Source organism: Rutilus rutilus (assembly GCF_951802725.1).
Source record: "Rutilus rutilus genome assembly, chromosome: 20".
NCBI lineage: Eukaryota > Metazoa > Chordata > Actinopteri > Cypriniformes > Leuciscidae > Rutilus > Rutilus rutilus.
Genome location: NC_140225.1, coordinates 13,655,540 through 13,679,202, shown reverse-complemented (window position 1 = coordinate 13,679,202; position 23,663 = coordinate 13,655,540). Strand labels below are relative to the sequence as shown.

Here is a 23,663-nt window from a genome sequence, read left to right as displayed (position 1 = left end):
AGTGGGTGTTATTCCAAAGGGGAAAACAATTGTTTGTCTTTGTAATCTTTAATCATTCAAAGCATAATAACTCTCCTCTGAAACAATTTTGTTTGTCAATGTCCAGTGACACCACTTAGGCCACACTGGCTGTTGGATAATGTGGTTCAGGCATTGTTTTTAGCAAATTTGATATGGCTCCATCCTTATGGATGGATAAAATCAAGCTCTGTTTTCCCTGACAAGTTTAGTTTTTTAGATTTCTGAGATTTATGTGACTAACTTAAAGTTGGCATGAAATGACAATCCCCCATATGTATTTTGTCAATACATATTATAGAACTTATTGTGAACAATTCATCTGTGCATGTTTTGTTTTTCCAAAAAAAAAAAAAGACCTCAGCATGTTTGTTAAAATGTCATAACTTGACCTTTTGGTGACATATGCAGGACTCCCAAAATCCAATCAACAACTGATGGATAGAACCAAGTCCCCACCCCACTTTTTTCTTTTTTTTTGGGATAATCCATTACACTTGGAAATTTTACGTTGCAAAATGGAAGAAAAGATCTGTTGCGACTTCAATTCCATTGCGATTTTAAACCGCATGATCTGAATTTGGTTTTACTGACCAGTCTGTTGTCTTTCTTTGAGCATGAGATAGGTCTGTCATTGTATATTCTTATCAGCACTAGTACAATACATTTATAAATTATTATTTCCTCTTCTGATGAACTATGAGAAGTGTGACCTGCCCAGACTCGCTTGTTCTGTGGAACAATAATGGAAACCAAATGAACCCTACTCTCTCTTTAGCATGGTTGTTTCAGAAATGCATAGGTTGTTAATTTCCTGTTGGTCTGAGGGTAAAAAAACAGGTGTGAAGCAGTACAAGTGAAATTGAGAGAGACTTTCTGCTTCAATAAACTCTGGTCCACTCACACATTTCATGGTACACTTGACTCTTTCCTTTCTCTGTCTACTCTTCTCTGTTTTCGGGTAGCTGTAAACACTCAGAGGTTGATCCCAGAATAGAAACTGTTCCTTGGCATAGATGGAGGATGGTTGGATGGAATAATGTGTTACACCCGTCATTAGTCACATCCGATTTGAATAGAATATTCTGGAGTTGTTAGCTAATGCAAACACTTACAAAATACAACTGCAACACTTTAATTTTTGTGTTGTAGTTCATAGGGATGACCTCAAAGCCTCATGGAGATATGTATTTCCTCAAACAGCCTCTGGCGCGCCTCTAGATGAGGTAACCCTGTCATGCTTCCGTTTTTCTTTTTTCTGCTTTTTTTTAAAGAATAGATGTTGTTGCTTATGTATCAGTTGCAGGTTACTGGGAGGGGCTAATCTTTTACAAGATATTTCAGTTTTTTTTATATATATATATCATATAGGCTACATATCTCATGTTCAATATTCCAGAGAATTTCATAATACAGTTACACGTGACGTCTGTTGGCTTATTACTCAATCATTATTGTAACACATTTGTTAGTTAGCAAGGCCAATGTGCTTTGATGGTTATAAGTTTCATTCTGAATGTCTCTCTTGTTGGAGTAAAGCTGTGAAAATGCTTTTGTAATGAAGTAGGTCAAAGGCAATAGGCTAATCTCTGGGTACATTCAGGAATTTTTCTCATTCAGCCATTTTACAGGTTGTACACAAGTTCCTTCTTTTTATCAATAGTTTTACTCCTAGTGCTACTCATGCCATTAAAGGGGTCCTCCTATTATGCCCTTTTACGAAGTCTTGATTGTGTTTTTGGGGTGTACTAGAATGTTTTCATGCACATATTTTGTATTATTACAGCTCCTCACTCCCCAGTCTCTCGAATGCGCCATTTAGGTCCTGTTTCAAAGAAACCCCTCCATCCAAAATACGAAATGTGCTGTGATTGGTTAGCTGGCCCAGTGTGTCGTGATTGGTACAGCGTAGCGCGTGTTCGGGAAATTTCCCACCCCTCCATAACTGCGATTTCTGCTCTAGTGTAAACTGTAAATATTAACAATTTCAAACCAATTCGAGCTCGATTCAGCCTCTGACAATGTTAACGAATGAGGATCATTCGTCTGTTCGACATAGCGGCAACACTATTCATCTTCTCTAGCGCAGCTCAACCAGGCCTAGCCCCCTTTTTCGCGTATTCCGGATTATTTAAATGAGTAACATTGTGACATAAGTCAAGATCCGGAAAAATCGTGTTGTAGTTCAAACGAGCCATTTATTGTAGTTCTTGAAAAGTGGATTCTGTTAAATAAAAAATCTCCCTTTGGAGTGGACTTTGAGCTTTGTAACCTGGCAGATCTTTTATGCTCAAACAGCAACATTTCAGACTAACTAATGTTGAAAAAGTGGAAGTATTAGTAAAGTAAAGTGTAAATTTAGTACAAAGCTACACATATCAGACAGTTCAGAAGTCAAGATAACGGTGTATTTTGCTGTAAACTGTCTCCTGAAGCTGCACCGAAAACCGAATGCTTCATGAATTCATTTATTTAATTTTACATTACACCACCAGAAATGAGAATTTTACAAACTATTTGATGTGAAAGAATGTTTCCACTTCAAAATGTTCTGTTCGTCATCATCTTATAACATCTGTGCACTTCAATTGGCCAAGGATCACCCACTCAGGTAGGAAGAGGCCACCTGACTGAAATGTAAAGCAACCAATTACTTGTTTTGCTCATCGTCATGTTTTGGGGCAGGTAAATGCTGCTACAATAACAGACTATGTAACCATATGCCATTCATTCAAGATTGGCATGAAAGTTAAAGCAAATAGTTGTGCAACTATCTGCAATTTAATAAATTAGTTCGAGAGACAGTAAAGTTTGTTCTCTGAATTTTTATCCATCTAAAATTAAGCACAGATTATTTCAAAGGTGTGCACTTCATCAACAACCTCAGACGCCTTCTGTACACTTCTCTCCACGTTTTGTGCACATAAAACAATTTGGGTGATCCGAATACAATACTAAATCAGGCGGCTGAGGCCCCGTCCACACTACTGCGTTTTCGTTTAGAAACGGAGAATTAAAACGAATACGATCTCCATCCACACCAGCGTTTTAGCTGCGTATTAGAATTGATCTCCGTCCACATTAAAACGACTGAAAACGCGGATCACGTGACCATTCACCAACACTGGGCATGCGCGAGCCGGTGTAAACACAACTTCATTGATAAAATGATCCCACCATGCGCTGGTTCTTCCCGGGTTAACCCAAAACCGACGCTCCATGTACACGGTCGATACCGGGAATTGTCAAACGTAAACTATTTTATCGGGAATTGTCAGTTGCACACGGGAATTGTCACATTGTCACTATTTTACTGGGAATTGTCACAGATCGCTCGAATAATAGCTTGCCTCCGGCGCATGTAGGCAGTTAGCATTGTAAAATGCAGAATTTACTTGCACAACAGCTGCTAGAAAAGATATAGCCTACGCCATGACTGATGACATCCAATCATAGATCTGAGCGTGAGCCTCTACTACGTCATCGTTTCTAAAGTCCTCCGTTTTGACCTGTCCACACTAAAACGCCCTCCGGAGATTCAAAACGAAAAACGGGTCGGCAGCGTTTCTAAACTTCTCCGTTAACCCAAGTCTCCGTTTTTGCCGTTTTAGTGTGGACGGGAGGTGCAAACGTAGCAAAAGGTCTCCGTTTTTAAACGAAAACGCAGTAGTGTGGACGGGGCCTAAGATTGCAGCATCAGCACTTTCATATGCTGCAGGTATTCCATTTTCAGTAGGCTGGATTTCAAAAGGTTTAAAATTCATCTTCACTACCTTTTTAAAACCCAGCATTTAGTAGTTTATGTGAATCGGTTATTGTCACCGTCTTCGAGGAAATGGATTTGTTTCCTTTTAGACATTAAAGAAGGCCAAACACTAGACTCCTAGAAATCAGGTAGAAGTCGACATATGACTTTGTGTAAGTATTTCTTTATTAGTCTGCCATATGCATCAGACATCAGGTGAAAGGAGTGTGGGCAGTCCGTGAGCATGACGTCTGAGGCTGAGACTAGCGAAATTGAGCTTCTAGTTATTGATTGTATCTTAGTGGTTGTCTGCTCAGAGTAGAGTTGCATCATAGACATGTAACTCACAACGACACTGACAGTTATTACAGCTCAGATGAAAATGTGTTCAAGATCAAAGAAAATGATCCTTACGTTTGAGCCCCTGGCATTGACAAAGTGTTGCATGTGGCTTGTGAGCTGCTGTTTGAATAGCAGGTCTGTACAGCATCATAGAAGCCATTGTATGCCTGTGCTACCTGTTGAATATTTCCCACTGTTTGCTTTTATCACAGGCTCAGAACAAAGAGACCGGGATCCTGGCTGCAGCGAAAGTGATCGATACCAAAACAGAAGAGGAGCTAGAGGACTACATGGTGGAGATTGAGATCCTTGCCTCCTGTGACCATCACTACATAGTCAAACTGCTGGATGCTTTCTATTATGAGAGCAAACTATGGGTGAGTGACTCTTCTCATGAGGGGTTTGGTTACTTCTGCTGTACTGCAGCCAGACACACACATACACAGACATTGACCTCTGTAGGAGGAGTAGGAGTGAGAGCACACTTCACTCTCGCCTTGCTCGTCGAGTAGCACTATGCTGTTGGTTAAGAAGTGTTTGTACACACAACAAACTGGATCTTGCTGTGCTTTTCTCACATACTTCAAGGCTATTAAAATATGGCATAATGTTCATTCTGGGCTTTGTAACCATTTTGTAACCACATTATTTTTAAATAATGTTTTTAATTTTCTATTTTTAAATGTTTTAACTAATTTGTTCCTAATAAAATCTAAGATGTAATAATCCAATCATGTTGGATAAAATCAAGTTCATTCTCACGTTCATTCTCAACAACGGCAAAAACAATAAAAAAAAAAACTTGCTCATTTCATTTTTTGAAATGTAATAGTGAATAATGACAATGTCAAGGCCTAACAGCTCCATACTAGTCCACAATTATCCCTCTCTGTTCATCCCTGTCTAAAGAGTGTCAGTGGATCCTATTTTTCTACTATAGAGCTCCCAAGATAATTACGGAAGGATGGTTTCATATGATCATCCCCTCTGTGGTTGGCATGTATAGAAGGATAATGGCCTATTTCAAATGACCAGAGAAAGTGCTCATGAATTAATTAGATGCAAGTCCATTCTGCTTAGCCTGGCTGCTATTCAAGAGATATGAATGCACAGCTCATAGCAGCACAAGCAAGCCTCTTAATGCGTAGAGAGATCGTTCCTACACTCAGTGTCAGAGCTGTGCAAAATATTCATAGAAAGCTGACTAAAATCTGCACTGCAGTCAATTGTTTGTCACGTAATGTTACATTATTCTCCAGCCTCCTGTCAGTGTTCATAGTTAATTCAGATGCAGCTGACTTTTCATGAGTTAACATTGTATGAAGGAACTGACGCTTTAGTGTCGAAGTGTGTCCGATAAACTTAGGTTCTCTTGGTTTGTGATGAGATTGCTTACTGTATGTTACCATGTAGGCTATTTCTCTCCTCTCATGGGACATAGCATAATATAGGGGTTGTATTGATTTTTCTGCAGCACCTGTTACCTTAAAGACCAGCTGCTGTGGTCAGTGTAATAGGACGGTGTTCACTTACATAATGATTTTATCATTTCACTCAGAGGATTAAGTTTCATTTATCACTGCACTGCTGTTGGTTGCCATTATCCAGTATACCCAAAAAACAAGTGAATACTTGTGTAACCTAATAAAACTAGAAATTAGATTAACAATTTTTACAAAATGTTCTCATCTCATCATAGCCCTTCTAATGATACCTGAGAGTGGCATTAACAAAGACCTCGGAAAAGGTTTTTAAGTGAAGTCATCAGTGCTTTAACTAGGAGCCAGAAGAAACCAATATTTAATAAAAAAAAATGTGTGGAAACCGTGATACTTTCTTTCAGGATTCTTTGATGAATAGAAAGTTCAAAAGAATAATTTATTCAAAATAGAAATCTTTTGTAACATTATAAATGCTTGTACTGTTTTCTCAGTGTCATTATTCGTTCATTCATCTTCTGGATCTGTCTTTCTCCTCCTCCTTTAGATTTTCATTGAGTTTTGTGCTGGAGGAGCAGTAGACGCTGTGATGTTGGGTAAGTTTAATGGTCTTTGTTTAACTGAAGGTAATAGATGGCTCTGTGGTCGTCTGAGTCTGTTCTACTGTGTGATGATGTTCCATTCCTCCAGACCTCACTGGCACACCAGCAATGCTGTGCTCAGTTTTGCCACTGGACTGGACCATATAATTATCAATGTCAGTTTTTTAAGGAGTGGTTAGGCTCTTTTTAAAGCTACTCAGCCTTTTTCCGTGTTGGTTGGAAGCGTTGTTAAAATGTCCCCACACGGATCAGACCTTTTCTGTGACATGCCATGTCAGCAAATTCATAACTAGAAATTACAAATTTTTCATGGCTCTCAGTGGTATTAATTCAGCCAGAAACAATGCTTAAATGTCTAACAAATGGTCCCATTTCTTCTCTTTTTGTACAGTGTTGTCTGTACCATTTACAAAAAGCTGTTTTCAATCACAAATCTTGTCACCTTATTTGATTGAAAAAACATTTTGCAGTTGTAAACAATATCCTGTAAGAATAAAACCTCTCCTTCTTATGACTGTTTAGTCTTCTGTGATGAAAATCTGGCTACTTCTACATTTAGCCTGAAAGAGAGGTGTTGCTGGTGGGAGGTGTTGGGGTGAGGAGGTGTTCTTATGATGGAAATGCTTTTGTTGACTCACTGTTTGTGCTGTTATAACTCCCTCTGTTGCCTTCTGCCTGTTCTGTGATGGCCTATCCCAGCAGTGCGGCTGTAATAAAGGCAGTTCACATTGCTTCAGTCAGTGTGCACTACTTAGCCAAGAACAACAGCAGAGAACAAATCTATTAATAAAAGCCATAGCCCTTTGTCACTTTTACATTGTAGTTTATTTGTCTAGTTTAACTTGAATACACATCACAGCAAATAATAAAAATCATATAAAGTGTGCCTGCTTAGTAGTGACTCTGTTTACGGCAATTTTGCTTGTGTATGTGTGTGTCTGCAGAGCTGGAGCGGCCACTGACAGAGCCTCAGATCCGGGTTGTGTGTAAACAGACACTGGAGGCGCTGGTTTACCTCCATGAAAATAAGATTATACACCGCGACCTGAAGGCTGGAAATATTCTCTTAACCTCGGATGGAGACGTCAAATTGGGTAATAGCTTCATGAAGTGTGCTTAAATACTGTCTTAGCACCTGAGGGACAATTGACTGCCTTAAAAGGAAAACAATGTTGTTATTGTTAAATAAAACTATATTACAAAACATTTTTCGTTCATTGAAATAAAGCTGAAATAAAATATTTTTGAAGATGAAAAAAAACTTGAACGAAAGTTAAAATAAGTTGAAGTACTAAAGTTATTTAAAAAAATTCAATTTCAAAATACAAATGAAAAATGCACACAACAAAACACAAAAAAACTGAAAAATATAAAAATAGGTTAGTTAAAAATATAAAAAAATACTATAATATTATATAAATAATATAAATTTTTCACTGGAGTCTTGAAAGACTGGAAGTATCGGGGAGTTTTAAAATGGTGATTTCCCTGTCCTTGAATTGTGATCGACATGAGTAAAATTATCACAAATATATAATAAATAGAAATTAAATATTTATTAATATAACAATACTAAATGCATTTATAAAATGAATTGTTTTTATAATTATAAAATTCTAAGAATATGGCAATTCAATTTTATATTCTAACAGTTATGACAATTCATAAGTATAAAATTCTAATTTTATAATTGTTACATTTATATATTTAAATGTTGCTTTGCTCTAAAACATTAAATTGGCTAGGAATTACTCTTTATGGCTGTTGAAGACACCTAATAATTCCTGTAAAATGATTAAAAAAAACTTATCCAGTCATCCCAAACATCTGGAAAGGTCAGGGAAAAGTAATTTTGTCAAAAAGTCTCATTAATTTAAGTATTAATAGGGGCGGATATTAGTAAACTGAAATGTTTATCTTGGTTTTTAAGTTTTTCAACAACTGTTGTTGTTATTTTTTTAAGGCTTTTTTAATTCCATAGTGCTGTCAGCCATACTGTATGTCTCTAATTTTGATCAATGTCTCTTCTCAGCTGATTTTGGAGTGTCTGCAAAGAATACAAAGACCCTACAGAGAAGAGACTCATTCATTGGAACGCCTTACTGGTTAGTCACTCAATTTAAGTCTTGCTTTGAATCATGAGATCTGTCACTATGTAAGAACAGAGCTGTGAATAGGGCACATAATACGGTTCTTTATTTGTCCGATTGACCAAAATCCCCTCCCTCCCCTTCTCTCTCTTAAATGCAAGGATGGCACCCGAGGTGGTGATGTGCGAGACGTCAAAGGACAGACCGTACGACTACAAAGCGGACATCTGGTCCCTGGGGGTGACTCTGATCGAGCTGGCACAGATCGAGCCGCCCAACCACGAGATGAACCCAATGAGAGTCCTGCTAAAAATAGCAAAGTCTGAGCCCCCCACACTCGCAGCTCCATCACGATGGTAAGAGTTATGACTCACAGTGCCATGATCTTCCACTTGTGTCAGTGAAGTCAAATGTGATTAGCAATAGAAGCAATATCGTTTCTGAGGACAGGTTATTTCAATAAAAAATGTTTTTGGTCATATTTAGTAATATTTTGGGTGGTATGATAAATAACCTTCCAACTATAAAATAATAAAACTGGAGGCTGATGAATCGTATAAGCTGTCGTCCACCCAGAGTCCCAACACATGATCAGCCTGGAACTGGATATCCTGTTGCTCAATAGTTATGACTGTAATACCCCAAACGAAAAGCCCTTTTACATTCAGCACATGGTTTATATTTGTTCCTCCGCTGTGTTAAACAGGTCTCCGGAGTTCAGTGATTTCCTGCGGAAAGCGCTGGATAAGAATGTAGACAATAGGTTGGGTGCATTGCAGCTCTTACAGGTTGGGCCGTCTTGTATTTCTTGGTGCAGTTCCGTTTAAAGGATGAAATTAAAATGCACATGTAAGTAATGAGCCATGGTCTGCTTTCAGCATCCATTTGTTTCAAATGTGGAGGATAGCAAACCACTGCGAGAGCTGATTGCTGAGGCTAAAGCCGAAGTGGTTGAGGAGATTGAAGAGGGGAAAGAGGAAGAGGGAAAAGAGGAAGAGGAGGAAGAAGAGCCCGAGCCCCAGCTGGTATGAACATCAACATTTTTGACCACTTTCAGAATGTAGAAGCACATTCAGAGAATCTGAAATTGTGATGATAGTATGCATGGAAGACAACACCACCAGAGTTCTTTAAGTATCTTCATGCACATCACACTGTTCAAAACATCACATTGTTTTTATTTGTTATATGTAGGCAGTGCCTGGACACAAACGTGCATTATCGGACACCAGCGTTGGCAGCTCAGAGGATGAGAGGCAGTATCAGAACACGCCAACTCTTGAGTCGGTCACAGAGAGGGCTGAACCTGAAAGAAAACCCAGTTCAGAGGAGCAGGCTAGTGACAAGACCTCCGACATGCTGGTGGACACCAGCAAACCCAACCATGCTGAGGATGAGAAGATGAATGAGTTTGGTGTGTCAGACACCAGCAATGAGGAATCGCGTTCTGGTGAGGAGGCTGTACCAAAACAAGAGGAGTCTCCTACACCAGTGACCACAGAAGTGGAGATTTCTGATCAGCCAAACCCACCAGCATCAAATGACACCGTCCTCCAAGAGATTGTGACCGTCAGTGAAGAAACTGGAGAGGAAGAAAAGAAAGAAGTGAAGGTGGAAGAGACAACAGAGAAGAAAGAAGAGTATGAAGAAATGCAGCAGCAAGCCAAAGCACCAACCACCACAGATGAAGAAGAGAAACGTACCCTGCCTTCAGATGAAGCTGAACCAGTGAACAAATCTGATGGTGTTACTGAAGAAGGCACTGAACCGGTTGTTACAGGAAAAACAGAAGACGAAATTGAGACTGAGGAAGAAATTACTAAAAAGGAACTAGTGGAGGATGAGAGAACAGTAACCTCACCAAATGTCCCTACAGAAGAGGTAAAGAACCAATTGGTAATTTCACCAGATGCTTCTTCAGAAGTAAAGGAAGAGCAAATGGGAACTTCACCAGCTGTTTCTACAGAAGAGGTAAAGGAGGATCTTCCTCAAGTGGCAACAGAGGAACAAGATAAAGGTGGAGATGAGGCTGAGAGTTCAGAACCCAAAGAGGATCATGCAACCAAGGGAGTAGATGTAGTAGAGGACACCTCTGCGAATGAATTGCCTGTTGTTGTCATCAATGGTGTAAAAGAACAGGAGGTCAGTGCAACAGAGAAACCTCAAGAAGCCAATGAAGACAGACCAGAGACCCTGGAAGCACCTACCATTGAGAATGACCAGAATACAGCAGAGGTGGTGAAACCTGATGTTGAAAAAGAGAAAGACTCTGACTCAGGCAGCAGTTCTGCTGCAGATACTAACAGCATTGACATTAACCTGTCAATCTCCAGCTTCCTCTCCAAAAGCAAAGAAGGATCTGTTTCAATACAGGTACCTACAACTCACATGTGTCAAACTCCGGTCCTGGGCCACTGTCCTGCAGAGTTTAGCTCCTATCAGCTCCAAAACACTTGCCTGGAAGTTTCTAGTAATCCTGAAGACCTTGATTATCTGGTCAGGTGTGTTTAATTAGGGTTGAAGTTAAACTCTGCAGGGTTGTGGCCCTCCAGGAACTGAGGTTGACACCACTGCTATAACTGCACCAGATGTCCTTGAAATTAAGGTTTTGGAAGTAAATATCCATTCTACTTTATTCACTCCCACAGGACAGCAAGCGCCAAAAGAAAACCCTGAAAAAGACCCGCAAGTTTTTGGTTGATGGGGTGGAAGTCAGTGTCACCACATCCAAGATTGTCACAGACAATGACACCAAGAGTGAGGAACTGAGATTTTTGAGGTATCTAAGCTGACATCAGTTACTATTACTAGTTAATTGCAATTTGCGACTGGCAAATGATAATGTATATATGATAATGCTTAAATGTTTTAAATCACCAGAAAAAGTGTATGAAGTGTGTTTAATTTGTAGGCGTCAGGAGCTACGAGAACTGAGGCTGCTGCAAAAAGAGGAGCAAAGAGCTCAGCAGCAGCTCAGCAACAAACTGCAGCAGCAGAAAGAGCAGCTCTTCAGGCGCTTCGAGCAGGAAATGACGGTCAGCACCCTCATTCCCTCACTATATTTGTTTACATTAAACATTGTAATCCACTGTTTATTGTACACTCTTTTGTTTTGTCCATAAACACTGAAAGAACTGTTTTAGTTTTCTTAAATGCAGATGTAGCATGATGGATAAGTTAAAAGTATCTAAACACAGCAAGGTTGATTCACATAACAGGAAGGCTGCAATACATTGCCTCCTAACCATCTCTCTCATGGTAGTTTGAGATTTTTCCACCACAGTAACAAGCAGTGCTTTGGATTTATGATCTATTTTTGTAATGTTGTGATCTATAGTAGCTCCGCCCACAGTCAGATTTCATTGATCCAAAATCTTGCTTCACAAGGCATTTTATTAAACATCATGTATGTTCTGATTGGCTGTCATTTTGCTTTCATCTGTAGCTATGTTTCCATCCAAAGTTTTGAATTTAACTTGTGCGCAAAATTGGAAAATCCATCCAGTGAGCTTAAGAGTACAAAATTGTTACTTCCTGATAAACTGGCGCTAAACATCATAAAGATAGTAGGAGAAGCCACTGTATGCAGTGGCGGATTTAGCAAATCGGGGGCCCAAGGCGAAGGTAGGTAGGCTATGGGCCCCTCCCCATCCAATCTTTAAAAGAGAACGAAAAAAATATGTACCGACTGAATGGTGGATAGGCAGGTAAAGCTAATCTACGGGGAAGTAAAGGTTAGAGAGGAGAAACAAATGTCCCCTTTAAACCATGCATACACTTCTTTCCTCCTAAACAGAAACATGTTACAATGTTTACATGGTAGAATTTCTGGTAAGCTATGTTTGTTTTGTTTTTTTGCTTGACAAATTTCACCATTTCGATTCAATTCTTGTGATTTGATTCAATATTGACTCATTTGGATATTAGGTAACGTTTCACAAGATAGGCGTTACTTTTTCTCAAGAAAAAAAAGCCCTATCAGCTGGTATAATTTAAGGTTAAAATAAGTAATATAGTACACATATTTAGCCAAATACTCTCTATAGCTCGTTTTTTCTAGCCAATTAAATGGCTTTCCTGAGGTAAATGTTATGTGGCGATTGTTCTCCAGCTGTTTTACCTCTTTCCACGGTTGAAAAACACTTATTGATCGATATTATGAATGAGGAATATACATTTCGGTAAGTTATACTGTATCTTTCAACATTGTTAATTCGTGCTTATTTACTATTAGCTAGAGATGATCAGTTCACGTGCCGCTATAGGAATCTGTCACGTCACATTAAAACGGCAAAACGGTATTTATTGTTTGAATTTCGTAATAGAATTGACAGAATCTGAGAGCTGAGATTTTTTTAAATATCATGATTCATAAGTAAACTGCTCAGTTTTGTCTGTCGATCTCCGTGTCCTCTTTGCTTCACGATTTTTCTGTGCGTTGGACGTTGTTGTTCCTGATCTGAATCCCCAACAGTAGTCGTAAAAAAGTTTGTCATCTTTGGCAGCGTTCCCAAATACTTATCAGCGTCTTTTCACTTTTTTCTTTTATTTGAGCCGCTTGGGTAACTTCGAAACTTGAAATTTTCGCGTTTAGACTCGTCTTGCTCTGTTTGTGTATTTCCCAGTCCTCCTGTTACTGCATGTTGTTTATCTTTCGCGCCGCGCACCTTTACGGACTTTTTGCTTTCCTCCCGCTTCCTCATTTTTTCAGCACCGCTTGGGTAGCTAGCTTCGCTTCATTTTTACTCTGTCTGTCACTCTGTAGTTGGCACAGCCTTGTCACTTTCGCAGATGCGCAGTAAGTGAGATAATGGAATAGTCCAATGTAGTGAGGCGGGGGGCCCCCTCCTGTCTGCGACACTAATGATTTGATGCCATTTTTCGCAAATGGAGTTTTAGAAATATATAATAAAAAATAAATAAAATAAATAAAAATAAAAACTCAAAGTTAATAGGGCATTTTGGGGGCCCCTAGGTAGCTCGGGGCCCAAGGCAATTGCCGACCTTTGCCTAATGGTAAAGTCCGCCCCTGACTGTATGTAATAATTTATATATAATATATTTCGGAGGCGGATGCCTGCTGTTTGGGAATGCAGTTGTGTAAGAGATAATTAAACCGAACCACTTTGATGACAGACTTTGCTGAGGCATTTCAGAATGACCAAAACAGCATTTCAGATGATCATCCGCTGGGTAGTCCAGTTAAGGCGTCCCATTTCTTAGTCACGCCTTTGATTGATGTGCATCGATTCAATTTATTCTGTAAATGTTTTTCATCGTAGTTTATGCACATATTTTCTTATCGGATAAAAAATCTATCTGACTCAATTGAGCGCACAAGATTTTCATGCGCATTTTTAGAATTGATGTGCAACTTGCCGTTTCATCCAGCTTTTTTTTTTTTTTTTTTTTTTTGATTTACCAAAATGCACATAAAAATAGGTGGATGGAAATATAGCTAATGACGGAATAATTTGCTATAAAGTCATAACATCTGGTTTGGACTCAATTGTAGCCATTGTTCAGTGCTTTTGTTGAACTACTCCCTTTTAGTTCAGGTTTAAAAGCCTGATGAAGTCTCACAGGGGCACAAGCACACAGATAAAATTGCTCAGTGCATTAGTGGTCAGTTACCGTAATTCAGTATTCCTCTTTCACAGGGAAAGAAACGTCAGTATGACCAAGAGGTGGAGAACCTTGAGAAACAGCAAAAACAGACCATAGAGCGTCTGGAGCAGGACCACACCAACCGGCTGAGAGATGAGGCCAAGAGGATCAAAGCAGAGCAGGACAAGGAGCTCTCCAAGTTCCAGAACATGCTGAAGAACCGCAAAAAGGAGGTAACCGAGAAAGAGGGGCGCAGAGTTGAATGTACTGTATTTATGCATGTATTTGTTCAGGCCATGACTTATTGCTTGTTGGTACTAGGGATGAGCATTCAGAGTAATTTAACAGTTGAGTACACTAACTAAAATTCAAATTAAATTTAAGTTTGACACTTTCGAGAAATTGATTTTTATTCTCAAACATTAAACTATATCACACTTACATTGGTTTTGGAGAAAAAATATTTAACAACCTCTTTTGAAAGAATGAGTAAAAAAGAAGAAAAAACTTATCTGGAGCTTGCATAAAAGTAGGCTGCCAGCATTAGTGTATTTGCATACATAAAAATGCTGTTTCAGCATATCACTTTCACTTTTTATAGCTTCACATTCTTATTTAAAAAAAGGCTGATATGTGTCCCTGCAGCTTTTCATCCCTTTTTTTTTTTCTGAATAAGTGACTAGATCATGCTTAACATTTTCTTTACATTGATTTGAGTCTATGGCAGGTAAAGGCACAAAGGAGTCCAATCTATTTGTGATTAGTGTTTACTTGTCAACTAGTTAGCAGAATGAGTATTTATCTGTTGGATTGCTCATGTTCATCCCTATTTGGTATGCTTTTAGTAGCTTTTTCCATTCTTGTTTTCTGGGGATGCAAAATCCAAACAGACACTCTTGCGTTTGACTAATTTACTTTAGCAGCTTTGCTTCTGGAATCACAATGCAGCTGCAAATGGAATTGATTTCCTCACCTGTCCCTTTAGACACATCTCAGCTGTGTCTCTTGCTTTGTGTTCAGACTTGTAAATGCAAAGCAGTTCTTTTCTTATCATGTTATGTTTGCTTAACGAAACTCTGGCTTTCACATTCAATTACCTCCATCCTCCGAGAGGCCACAGAGATGGCTTTAAAGGTTAATTGGGTGCTCTAAGCAATGGCTTAGGAACAAAATAAAGGTTCTCTTCATTTCATCTCTTCCTCCTGCTGGTGTTTTCAAGTGTTGCTCATGAATGAAGGGATTTCAGTACAATCATGCATGGCTTCATGGAAATGTGTGGTGTGGGTTTGTCACTATTCTTATTTCCTTTTAGGTATTGATGCATGGTGCATTTGCTTTCATAGTCAGTAACATGATTATAATAGCACATTTCAGCTGTTTGGTCTCTCATTGCATCATCAGCCAGCATGATACATGCTCACAGCGATGGTCAAACTGTGTATTAGCACCACTAGATTCTCTCTTATTTTCTCTTGTTTTGTTTTTTCTGTGGCACTTGTACTAGACCGCTTGCTCCTCACTAATGCTGTCATATGCATGAACAGAGTGCCTTAATGGATTCAGATACGGGAATGTCTTGTTTTCTCTCTCTCTTTCTCCCTCTCATGATACCCTGTTCAAATACATCTTGAAATTGAAATTTATACATTTTTCCTATAAAGTATTAACATTATTTTTCAGAATAAGTTTACGTAAAATAACTGTTTTTTGATGTTATGCTTTTCTAAATGTCACTAATTATGTTGCTGTGTGAGTGTGATGTAATGAGTGGAGATCAGTGCTGTGGTGTAGGGCCTCTTCTCTTGATGGGAACACAGTTTTGATAGACTAATATGTACTAGAGATTAAGTTTCCTTTCATTTTAAAAATACTGTTAAAAGTGACCTTCATTGCAAGATGCACATTTCAGTTTTCTATATTGCTGAGCAGCAGATCAAGTAATATACACACTACCCTACCATTTAAAAGTTTGGAGTCGGAAGGATTTATTTTTAAATCAAGGATGCAGTGATCAAAAGAACAGCATTTATTTGAAAGAAATATTTTGTAATATTATAAATGTCTTTACTGTCCCTTCTGAGTAAGCAGCACAACTGTTTTCAACATTGATAATGATAGCAAATGTTTCTTGAGCACCAAATCATCATATTACAATGATTTCTGAAGGATCATTTGACACATTCTAATATATTCAATTAAAAAACAGTTGTTTTAAGCTTTATTAATATTTCAATTTAAAACTGTATTTTTGATTAAATAAATACAGCATAAAAGACTTCTTCCTAAATATTAACAAACTTATCAGCCCCCAAACTTTTTACTGGTAGTGTACATTAAATGATAATGTATATGATTTTATTATGGCAGAGATAGACAAAATTGTTCAATTTGAATGAACACTATGTAATATTTATTAATTGGACAATACAAATAATTTGAGCTGATTAATCAGACTGGGTTAATGCCGGTTCACATCAAGAATGAAAACTATAAAGATAACTATATTAGCTAAAAGTAAGTGTTAATATTTTCAGTTGGACAGTGACTGGCATTTCTGAGAACGAGGATAATCTAGAGTCAGCAAAATATCTCTCTTTCCTGATCAAACTGACAATTTGACATTTTGGCACTTGACCTCTCTTGCTGTTGAGAAAATGTCCTGCTGACACGGCTTCCTTTACAGAAGAACAAACGTCAGCAAAATAGAAGTGTGCATCTTTTAGAGATTAATTTGAAGGGATCTATACTCTGATGGCTGTAATGGTTGTAGAGGTAAAGGAGGGATCTATGTTAGCTGCTGTTAGTGGGCTTTTTCTCTGTTCTTCAGCTTCTGAACAACTCTTTAATGGTAGTAGCTGATCATGGGCTATTGGAATCATCTTTATATTAACTGCTAACCCAGTTGGAAATCATCAGTGGTTTGGAGATGATTATCTTTCAAATACTAAAGCGTTCATCATCATAGATTAACCCTTCATGGCAGATTTTGCATGACCTTCTCCAACTAATGATTTACACCGTCAGTCCCTACGCAAGTAAAGCCTTCATTCCCAACAGTCTGCATGCTCACACTGTAGGTCAAACAAGAGGTCGAACAGTCCCCCAAACGCATGAGAAAAGAGCTCATGAAACGCTTAAAGGAAGACCTAGCAGTAATTCAACATGAAGAGGTAATTTAGACACCCCATACACACACTTCCACTTCTCCTCTTTTCTACCACTCTGATCTTGAATTGTAGGATTGACAATAATTAAGGTTAATCCTTAAATTCCCTATTTAAAAAGAAACTTCCATTGGCATTAATGAAGAGTTTGTCCTCCCTTTGCTGTCAGAACAGCTTCCACTTTTCTGGAAAGACTTTCCACTAGATAATGGAACATGGATGCAGGGATTCACTCTCTTGTCCAGACACAAACGCATTAGTGAGATGAGGCGATGAGATCTGGCGCCTGCATTCCAATTAATTTTAGGGCTGTGCGATAATATTATAATAATTATTATAGTTAACTAAAATAATAAACGAAGCAAGAAATATTTCTGATATAATATTTTACTGTAAAATAAAAATTGCATTTAAGGAAAGCAATATAGTATTGTAATTTTACAGTTGTACAGTAAAATAAAATGATTAATATTTATGACTGTCTTAATTGAATTTTGAAACATTAAAGCTTAAAGCTTCTCTTTTGTTGACAAGTCTGCGCTTCACTCCAAAACACGCAGCGCATATATTAAACCATACCCTTTCACTTTTATTTTGGATTATCATGCAGCCCTACCCTATTCCACTACAAGTGTTTGTCTGTACAGATGGCATGGCTGTATACTTCATGTTATGCACCTGTTTGAAATGTGTGTAGCTGAAGTAGCAAAACCGGTTAGAAAGGGGTATCCTCATACCGTCAATCCGTCAACTCCAAAGAGAGAGGAGTATAACAGACTAATGATAACTCATCATGCATGTCAAGGATGACAGCCTTCAGACTCACCAGCTGCTAAACCTGCTCTCTGTCCATCATCTGGATCAACTGATTCCACTGCTAGCGGGTCTTAGCTCAGGACCCAGGACACTAACAGATTATTGCAATGAGGAGACTAGATGATATTGTGAGATGTGTGTATGGTTTGCGTGTGATGCGCTTGAGTGCTGGTGTGTGTCCCCTGTTCCTGACGTGGTGGAGTTGGCTGTGTTTTGCTCCACAGGGTGTGGCCCAGGTTATGATACAGTCTTTTCAGTTGTCCTCATGTGCTCTGTTCAACGCTCAGATGCAGGATGTAAGTCTCCTCTCTCCTCGTGACTCAACCCTCTCACATGTGCCCGTCCGTCACACAAGTTACGGAGCAGATGCATACAAATTCACAACAGCTGTATCACCAAATAGTTTAGCTAACTTTTTTTAAATAACTAAAAGTAATGGAAAACTGATTAGCTTACACATTTTAAAATCAGAGAGAATAGACCATAAAGTATAGAATGCAGTACAAATGCAAAATGCATGTTTTCAGCACATCTCCTCGCCCCAGTACTTTGATTCCAGAGAGGCTCACATGAACTTCTGCAGTAGGAATGAGGCATTTCATTGCACTGTTGTCACTCCTGAACTATATATTTGTTGAGCGACACTAGCAGAACTGATTTGATTATGTTCAACATGATTCTACTGAAGCATGCCCCTTTGTAACGGTGCAGTAGTGTTTGAACGTGATGTTGACGGCACATGCGGGCAGGAAGGTGCTCTGTTGTGTTGGAGTGCTGTTGCTGCACTGTCTCAGTATCTCTTCTATCCATTCACTCTCTCATACTGTTACTGAAACTTTAGTCAAGTTTCTGTGCGTCACCTGTGCTGCTTTTTTTCTGTCTGCCACTGAAGGCCAAGTTCAAAGAAGGAGTCGAACATCAGGATGACTTTTGAGATGTATTATTTTTATTAGTAGTAGTACATTAATGCATTAGCTTATATATATCGCCTGTATTGCTTTGGTTGAGTAATTTGTCTGTGTTGCGCATGTCTTTGGCAAGCCCAAATGGATCTGAAATGATTGTCAGGAAGTTTTCCGAAATTATACAAATACATACACTACCATTTAAAAGTTTGTGGTCAGTAAGCTGTTTTTGTTGTTGTTGTTTTTTACTTTCTATTCATCAAAGAATACAGAGAATCTATCATGGTTTCCACAAAAATATTGAGTATTTCAACATTGATCATAATAAGAAATGTTTCTTGAGCACCAAATCAGCATATTAGAATGATTTCTGGAGGATCATGTGATGCTGAAGACTGGAGTAATGATGCTGAAAATACAGCTGTGTCATCACAGGAAAAAATTACATTTTAAAATATATTAAAATAGGAAACCAATATTTTAAATTAGAATATTTCACCAAATTAATGTTTTTACTGTATTTTTGATCAAATAAATGTAGGCTTGATAATCATGAGACTTTTACCGACCAAACTTTTGAACGGCAGTGTACTTTTTTGCGTTTATCAAATTTCATTAAGCTTTCAGGAACTAATTTTAATACACATTTTATTGTGTTTAATCCATCCCACCTTTTTTCTCCCCTTTAATCAGCTTAGAAAATATGAAAAAAGTCAGTCTGGGCTTACCTTAAGGTTGTTATTGCTGTACTGTGACTTTGTATGTATTGTTAATCTATTCTCTAGATCATTCCTTTCTTAAATCTTTATCCATTTATCATGAATTTATAAATGTTTTATCTCTGTTAAATGGTTTTAATTGTGTGACCTTCCTCTTAATGCTGTGGTATCAGTGCTGTGTTAGTGCTCATGTGAAATGTGTCTGCTTCACCTTGGAAGCATGATAATGTACAGATACTAATTTACAACATCCCTGTTGTTTCTGTACCCGATTCCTTTCTTCTCGCTCCACCCGTCTCTCTTAGGAGCAAGAGTTTCTCCAGAGGCAGCAGCAGGAGCTGGATGGAGCTCTGAAGAAGATCATCCAGCAGCACAAACTAGAGATTGCCACTATAGAGAGAGACTGTCTCAACCACAAGCAGCAGCTCATGAGAGGTCAGGCACTCTTTACAGAGAAGCCTCTGTAAAAATTCTTACATTTAATAATAATGAAAAACATTTTGAGTTCTTTTTTTTTTTTTTTTTTGCTTGCAGTATATTTTCATGTAGTTGCACAAACTTGCGGAATAAAAATATTACTTTCTCTCAAAAAAAACGTACTGTCCCCAAGCAGTGTGTGTGTGTATATATATATATAAAAAAAAATTTTGGTAACATTTTTGTTTACTTGCAGTATATTCTCAAATAGTTCACATCAAACTTCACTGAGTGATTATATGAGAAACAGTCCAGTAGACTTTTGTGGTTATGTTCATTACAAATAAATCAGCTGCACATATTTGGTGATATATTTATCTAGGTCACGCTTTCAACTCCAACCACAACGGAAACACGTCACCTGCTTCTACTGACAGTAAAGCTGAAATAGAGCTAAACTTTATTTTCAGACAGGGGGCCAATTATAAAGGCCAGCCGTATTCCTCTTGAGGTTTGGCCCAGATCTCATTTGATTAGGTGTGCGTGCGTGTGCGTGCGTGCGTGTGTGTGTGTGTGCGTGTGTGTGTGTGATGTCCCATACAGACCGTTTTGAGATTTGCCATCTATGATGTGTAATGAACTGTGACTTTGTGTCTGCAAACATGTCTAAACATGAAAGGAGTCAAATGATCTGGTTCTAACGGCTGAGAATTGCTCTATTTCCTCTATTCTTTGGCTCACAAACCAACAGCTCGGGAGGCAGCCATGTGGGAGCTGGAGGAGCGCCACCTGCAGGAGAAACACCAGTTGCTGAAGCAGCAGCTGAAGGATCAATACTTCATGCAGAGACATCAGCTTCTCAAGAGGCATGACAAGGTGAGACCTGGCTGTCAATTTATACAACAAATCAAATACTGCCATGTTTTGTAGCCACTTTGACTGTTTATTCCTACTTGGCTGGTCATCAGGAGATGGAGCAGATGCAGGGTTATAACCAGCGGCTGATTGAGGAGATGAAGAACAGGCAGACACAGGAAAGAGCTCGGCTGCCAAAGATCCAGCGCAGTGAAGCGAAGACGCGCATGGCAATGTTTAAAAAGAGCCTGCGGATCACTGGCACAGGAACACCAGAGCAGGACAGAGAGAAGATCAAACAGGTCAGACCCTCTATCAGGAAGCTCGGGAAGACCTTTGTCAAGATCAGAGGAATCAGGCTTGTGTTAAGTCCTCTTTAAACCTTTTTCTACTTATTTTCGAGCAGTTTGCTGCTCAAGAGGACAAGAGACAGAAGAATGAGAGACTTCATCAGCATCAGAAACATGAGAACCAGATGAGAGACTTGCAGCTGCAGTGTGACTCCAACATCAGAGAACTTCAACAGATGCAGGTCTGTAACACAGACATAGATTCTTTCCATCTTCCTCTTTCCTTTGTGCCTGCATTTTTGATTGCATTTATTCTCTGTTCTGTTGAGCTAGTTGCCCTCTATCTTTGTTTGAAACATCTGGTTCATTGTCTTATTGCCAACAGAATGAGAAATGCCACCTCCTGATTGAGCATGAGACTCAGAAGCTGAAGGAGCTGGATGAGGATCACAGTCAGGAGCTGAAAGACTGGAGGGAGAAGCTTCGTCCCAGGAAGAAGGTATTCAGTATATCATTAACATTATTTGCATTTTCATTGGATCCAGTTAAACCTGATCATTTCAAGTCGATCATGCTGCTTTTTCCCCCATGTCAAAGATTGTGGGTTTCCAAACAAGTTGTTAAGAAAATATATGAAATCTAAAAATGTATTTAACATGATTATATAATTATTAATAACTTTTACAGTGAGGAAAATAAGTATTTGAACACCCTGCTATTTTGCACGTTCTCCCACTTGGAAATCATGGAGGGGTCTGAAATTGTCATCGTAGGTGCATGTCCACTGTGAGAGACATAATCTAACAAAAAAAATCCAGAAATCACAATATATGATTTTTAACTATTTATTTGTATGATACAGCTGCAAATAAGTATTTGAACACCTGTCTATCAGCTAGAATTCTGACCCTCAAAGACCTGTTAGTCTGCCTTTAAAATGTCCACCTCCACTCCATTTATTATCCTAAATTAGATGCACCTGTTTGAGGTCGTTAGCTGCATAAAGACACCTGTCCACCCCATACAATCAGTAAGAATCCAACTACTAACATGGCCAAGACCAAAGAGCTGTCCAAAGACACTAGAGACAAAATTGTACACCTCCACAAGGCTGGAAAGGGCTACGGGGAAATTGCCAAGCAGCTTGGTGAAAAAAGGTCCACTGTTGGAGCAATCATTAGAAAATGGAAGAAGCTAAACATGACTGTCAATCTCCCTCGGACTGGGGCTCCATGCAAGATCTCACCTCGTGGGGTCTCAATGATCCTAAGAAAGGTGAGAAATCAGCCCAGAACTACACGGGAGGAGCTGGTCAATGGCCTGAAAAGAGCTGGGACCACCGTTTCCAAGGTTACTGTTGGTAATACACTAAGACGTCATGGTTTGAAATCATGCATGGCACGGAAGGTTCCCCTGCTTAAACCAGCACATGTCAAGGCCCGTCTTAAGTTTGCCAATGACCATTTGGATGATCCAGAGGAGTCATGGGAGAAAGTCATGTGGTCAGATGAGACCAAAATAGAACTTTTTGGTCATAATTCCACTAAACGTGTTTGGAGGAAGAAGAATGATGAGTACCATCCCAAGAACACCATCCCTACTGTGAAGCATGGGGGTGGTAGCATCATGCTTTGGGGGTGTTTTTCTGCACATGGGACAGGGTGACTGCACTGTATTAAGGAGAGGATGACCGGGGCCATGTATTGCGAGATTTTGGGGAACAACCTCCTTCCCTCAGTTAAAGCATTGAAGATGGGTCGAGGCTGGGTCTTCCAACATGACAATGACCCGAAGCACACAGCCAGGATAACCAAGGAGTGGCTCTGTAAGAAGCATATCAAGGTTCTGGCGTGGCCTAGCCAGTCTCCAGACCTAAACCCAATAGAGAATCTTTTGGAGGGAGCTCAAACTCTGTGTTTCTCAGCGACAGCCCAGAAACCTGACTGATCTAGAGAAGATCTGTGTGGAGGAGTGGGCCAAAATCCCTCCTGCAGTGTGTGCAAACCTGGTGAAAAACTACAGGAAACGTTTGACCTCTGTAATTGCAAACAAAGGCTACTGTACCAAATATTAACATTGATTTTCTCAGGTGTTCAAATACTTACTTGCAGCTGTATCATACAAATAAATAGTAAAAAAATCATACATTGTGATTTCTGGATTATGTCTCTCACAGTGGACATGCACCTACGATGACAATTTCAGACCCCTCCATGATTTCTAAGTGGGAGAACCTGCAAAATAGCAGGGTGTTCAAATACTTATTTTCCTCACTGTATATGCACACTACTACTGATTCATGTTTTTGAGAGAAGTGTCTTTTGTTCACCAAGGCTGCAATTATTCAATCGTAAATACATAATTGTAATAAAAGTAATATTGTGAAATATTATTACAGTTTAAATAAATGTTTTCTCTTTGAAGTGATGGCAAAGCTGATTTTTTTTGTTTTTAGCAGTCATTACCCAAGTCTTTAGTTGTGCTGCTTAATATATTTGTGGAAACTCTGATGAATTGAAAGCTCAAAAGAACAGCATTCATTTGAAATAAAAATCTGGTAACACAATAAGGTTCATTAGTTAATGTATTAATTAACATGAACTAACACTGAGCAATACATTTGTTACAGTATTTATTAATCTTTGTTCATTAAT

The 23,663-nt window shown here is 38.8% G+C and overlaps 1 protein-coding gene across 1 annotated transcript in view; it reads left to right on the top strand.

Moving 5' to 3' along the window:
* Positions 1 to 23,663, top strand: part of slka (STE20-like kinase a) — a 28,148-nt gene that overhangs the window by 2,389 nt on the left and 2,096 nt on the right. The window contains exons 2-17 of the mRNA XM_084391067.1: positions 4,318 to 4,482; positions 6,092 to 6,140; positions 7,091 to 7,240; positions 8,179 to 8,251; positions 8,398 to 8,592; positions 8,943 to 9,024; positions 9,115 to 9,261; positions 9,431 to 10,609; positions 10,885 to 11,015; positions 11,148 to 11,271; positions 13,897 to 14,076; positions 19,753 to 19,882; positions 20,616 to 20,740; positions 20,833 to 21,021; positions 21,126 to 21,251; positions 21,395 to 21,508. Of these exons, the coding sequence (XP_084247193.1) occupies positions 4,318 to 4,482; positions 6,092 to 6,140; positions 7,091 to 7,240; positions 8,179 to 8,251; positions 8,398 to 8,592; positions 8,943 to 9,024; positions 9,115 to 9,261; positions 9,431 to 10,609; positions 10,885 to 11,015; positions 11,148 to 11,271; positions 13,897 to 14,076; positions 19,753 to 19,882; positions 20,616 to 20,740; positions 20,833 to 21,021; positions 21,126 to 21,251; positions 21,395 to 21,508 (3,159 nt within the window). The remainder of the gene's footprint in view (positions 1 to 4,317; positions 4,483 to 6,091; positions 6,141 to 7,090; positions 7,241 to 8,178; positions 8,252 to 8,397; positions 8,593 to 8,942; positions 9,025 to 9,114; positions 9,262 to 9,430; positions 10,610 to 10,884; positions 11,016 to 11,147; positions 11,272 to 13,896; positions 14,077 to 19,752; positions 19,883 to 20,615; positions 20,741 to 20,832; positions 21,022 to 21,125; positions 21,252 to 21,394; positions 21,509 to 23,663) is intronic.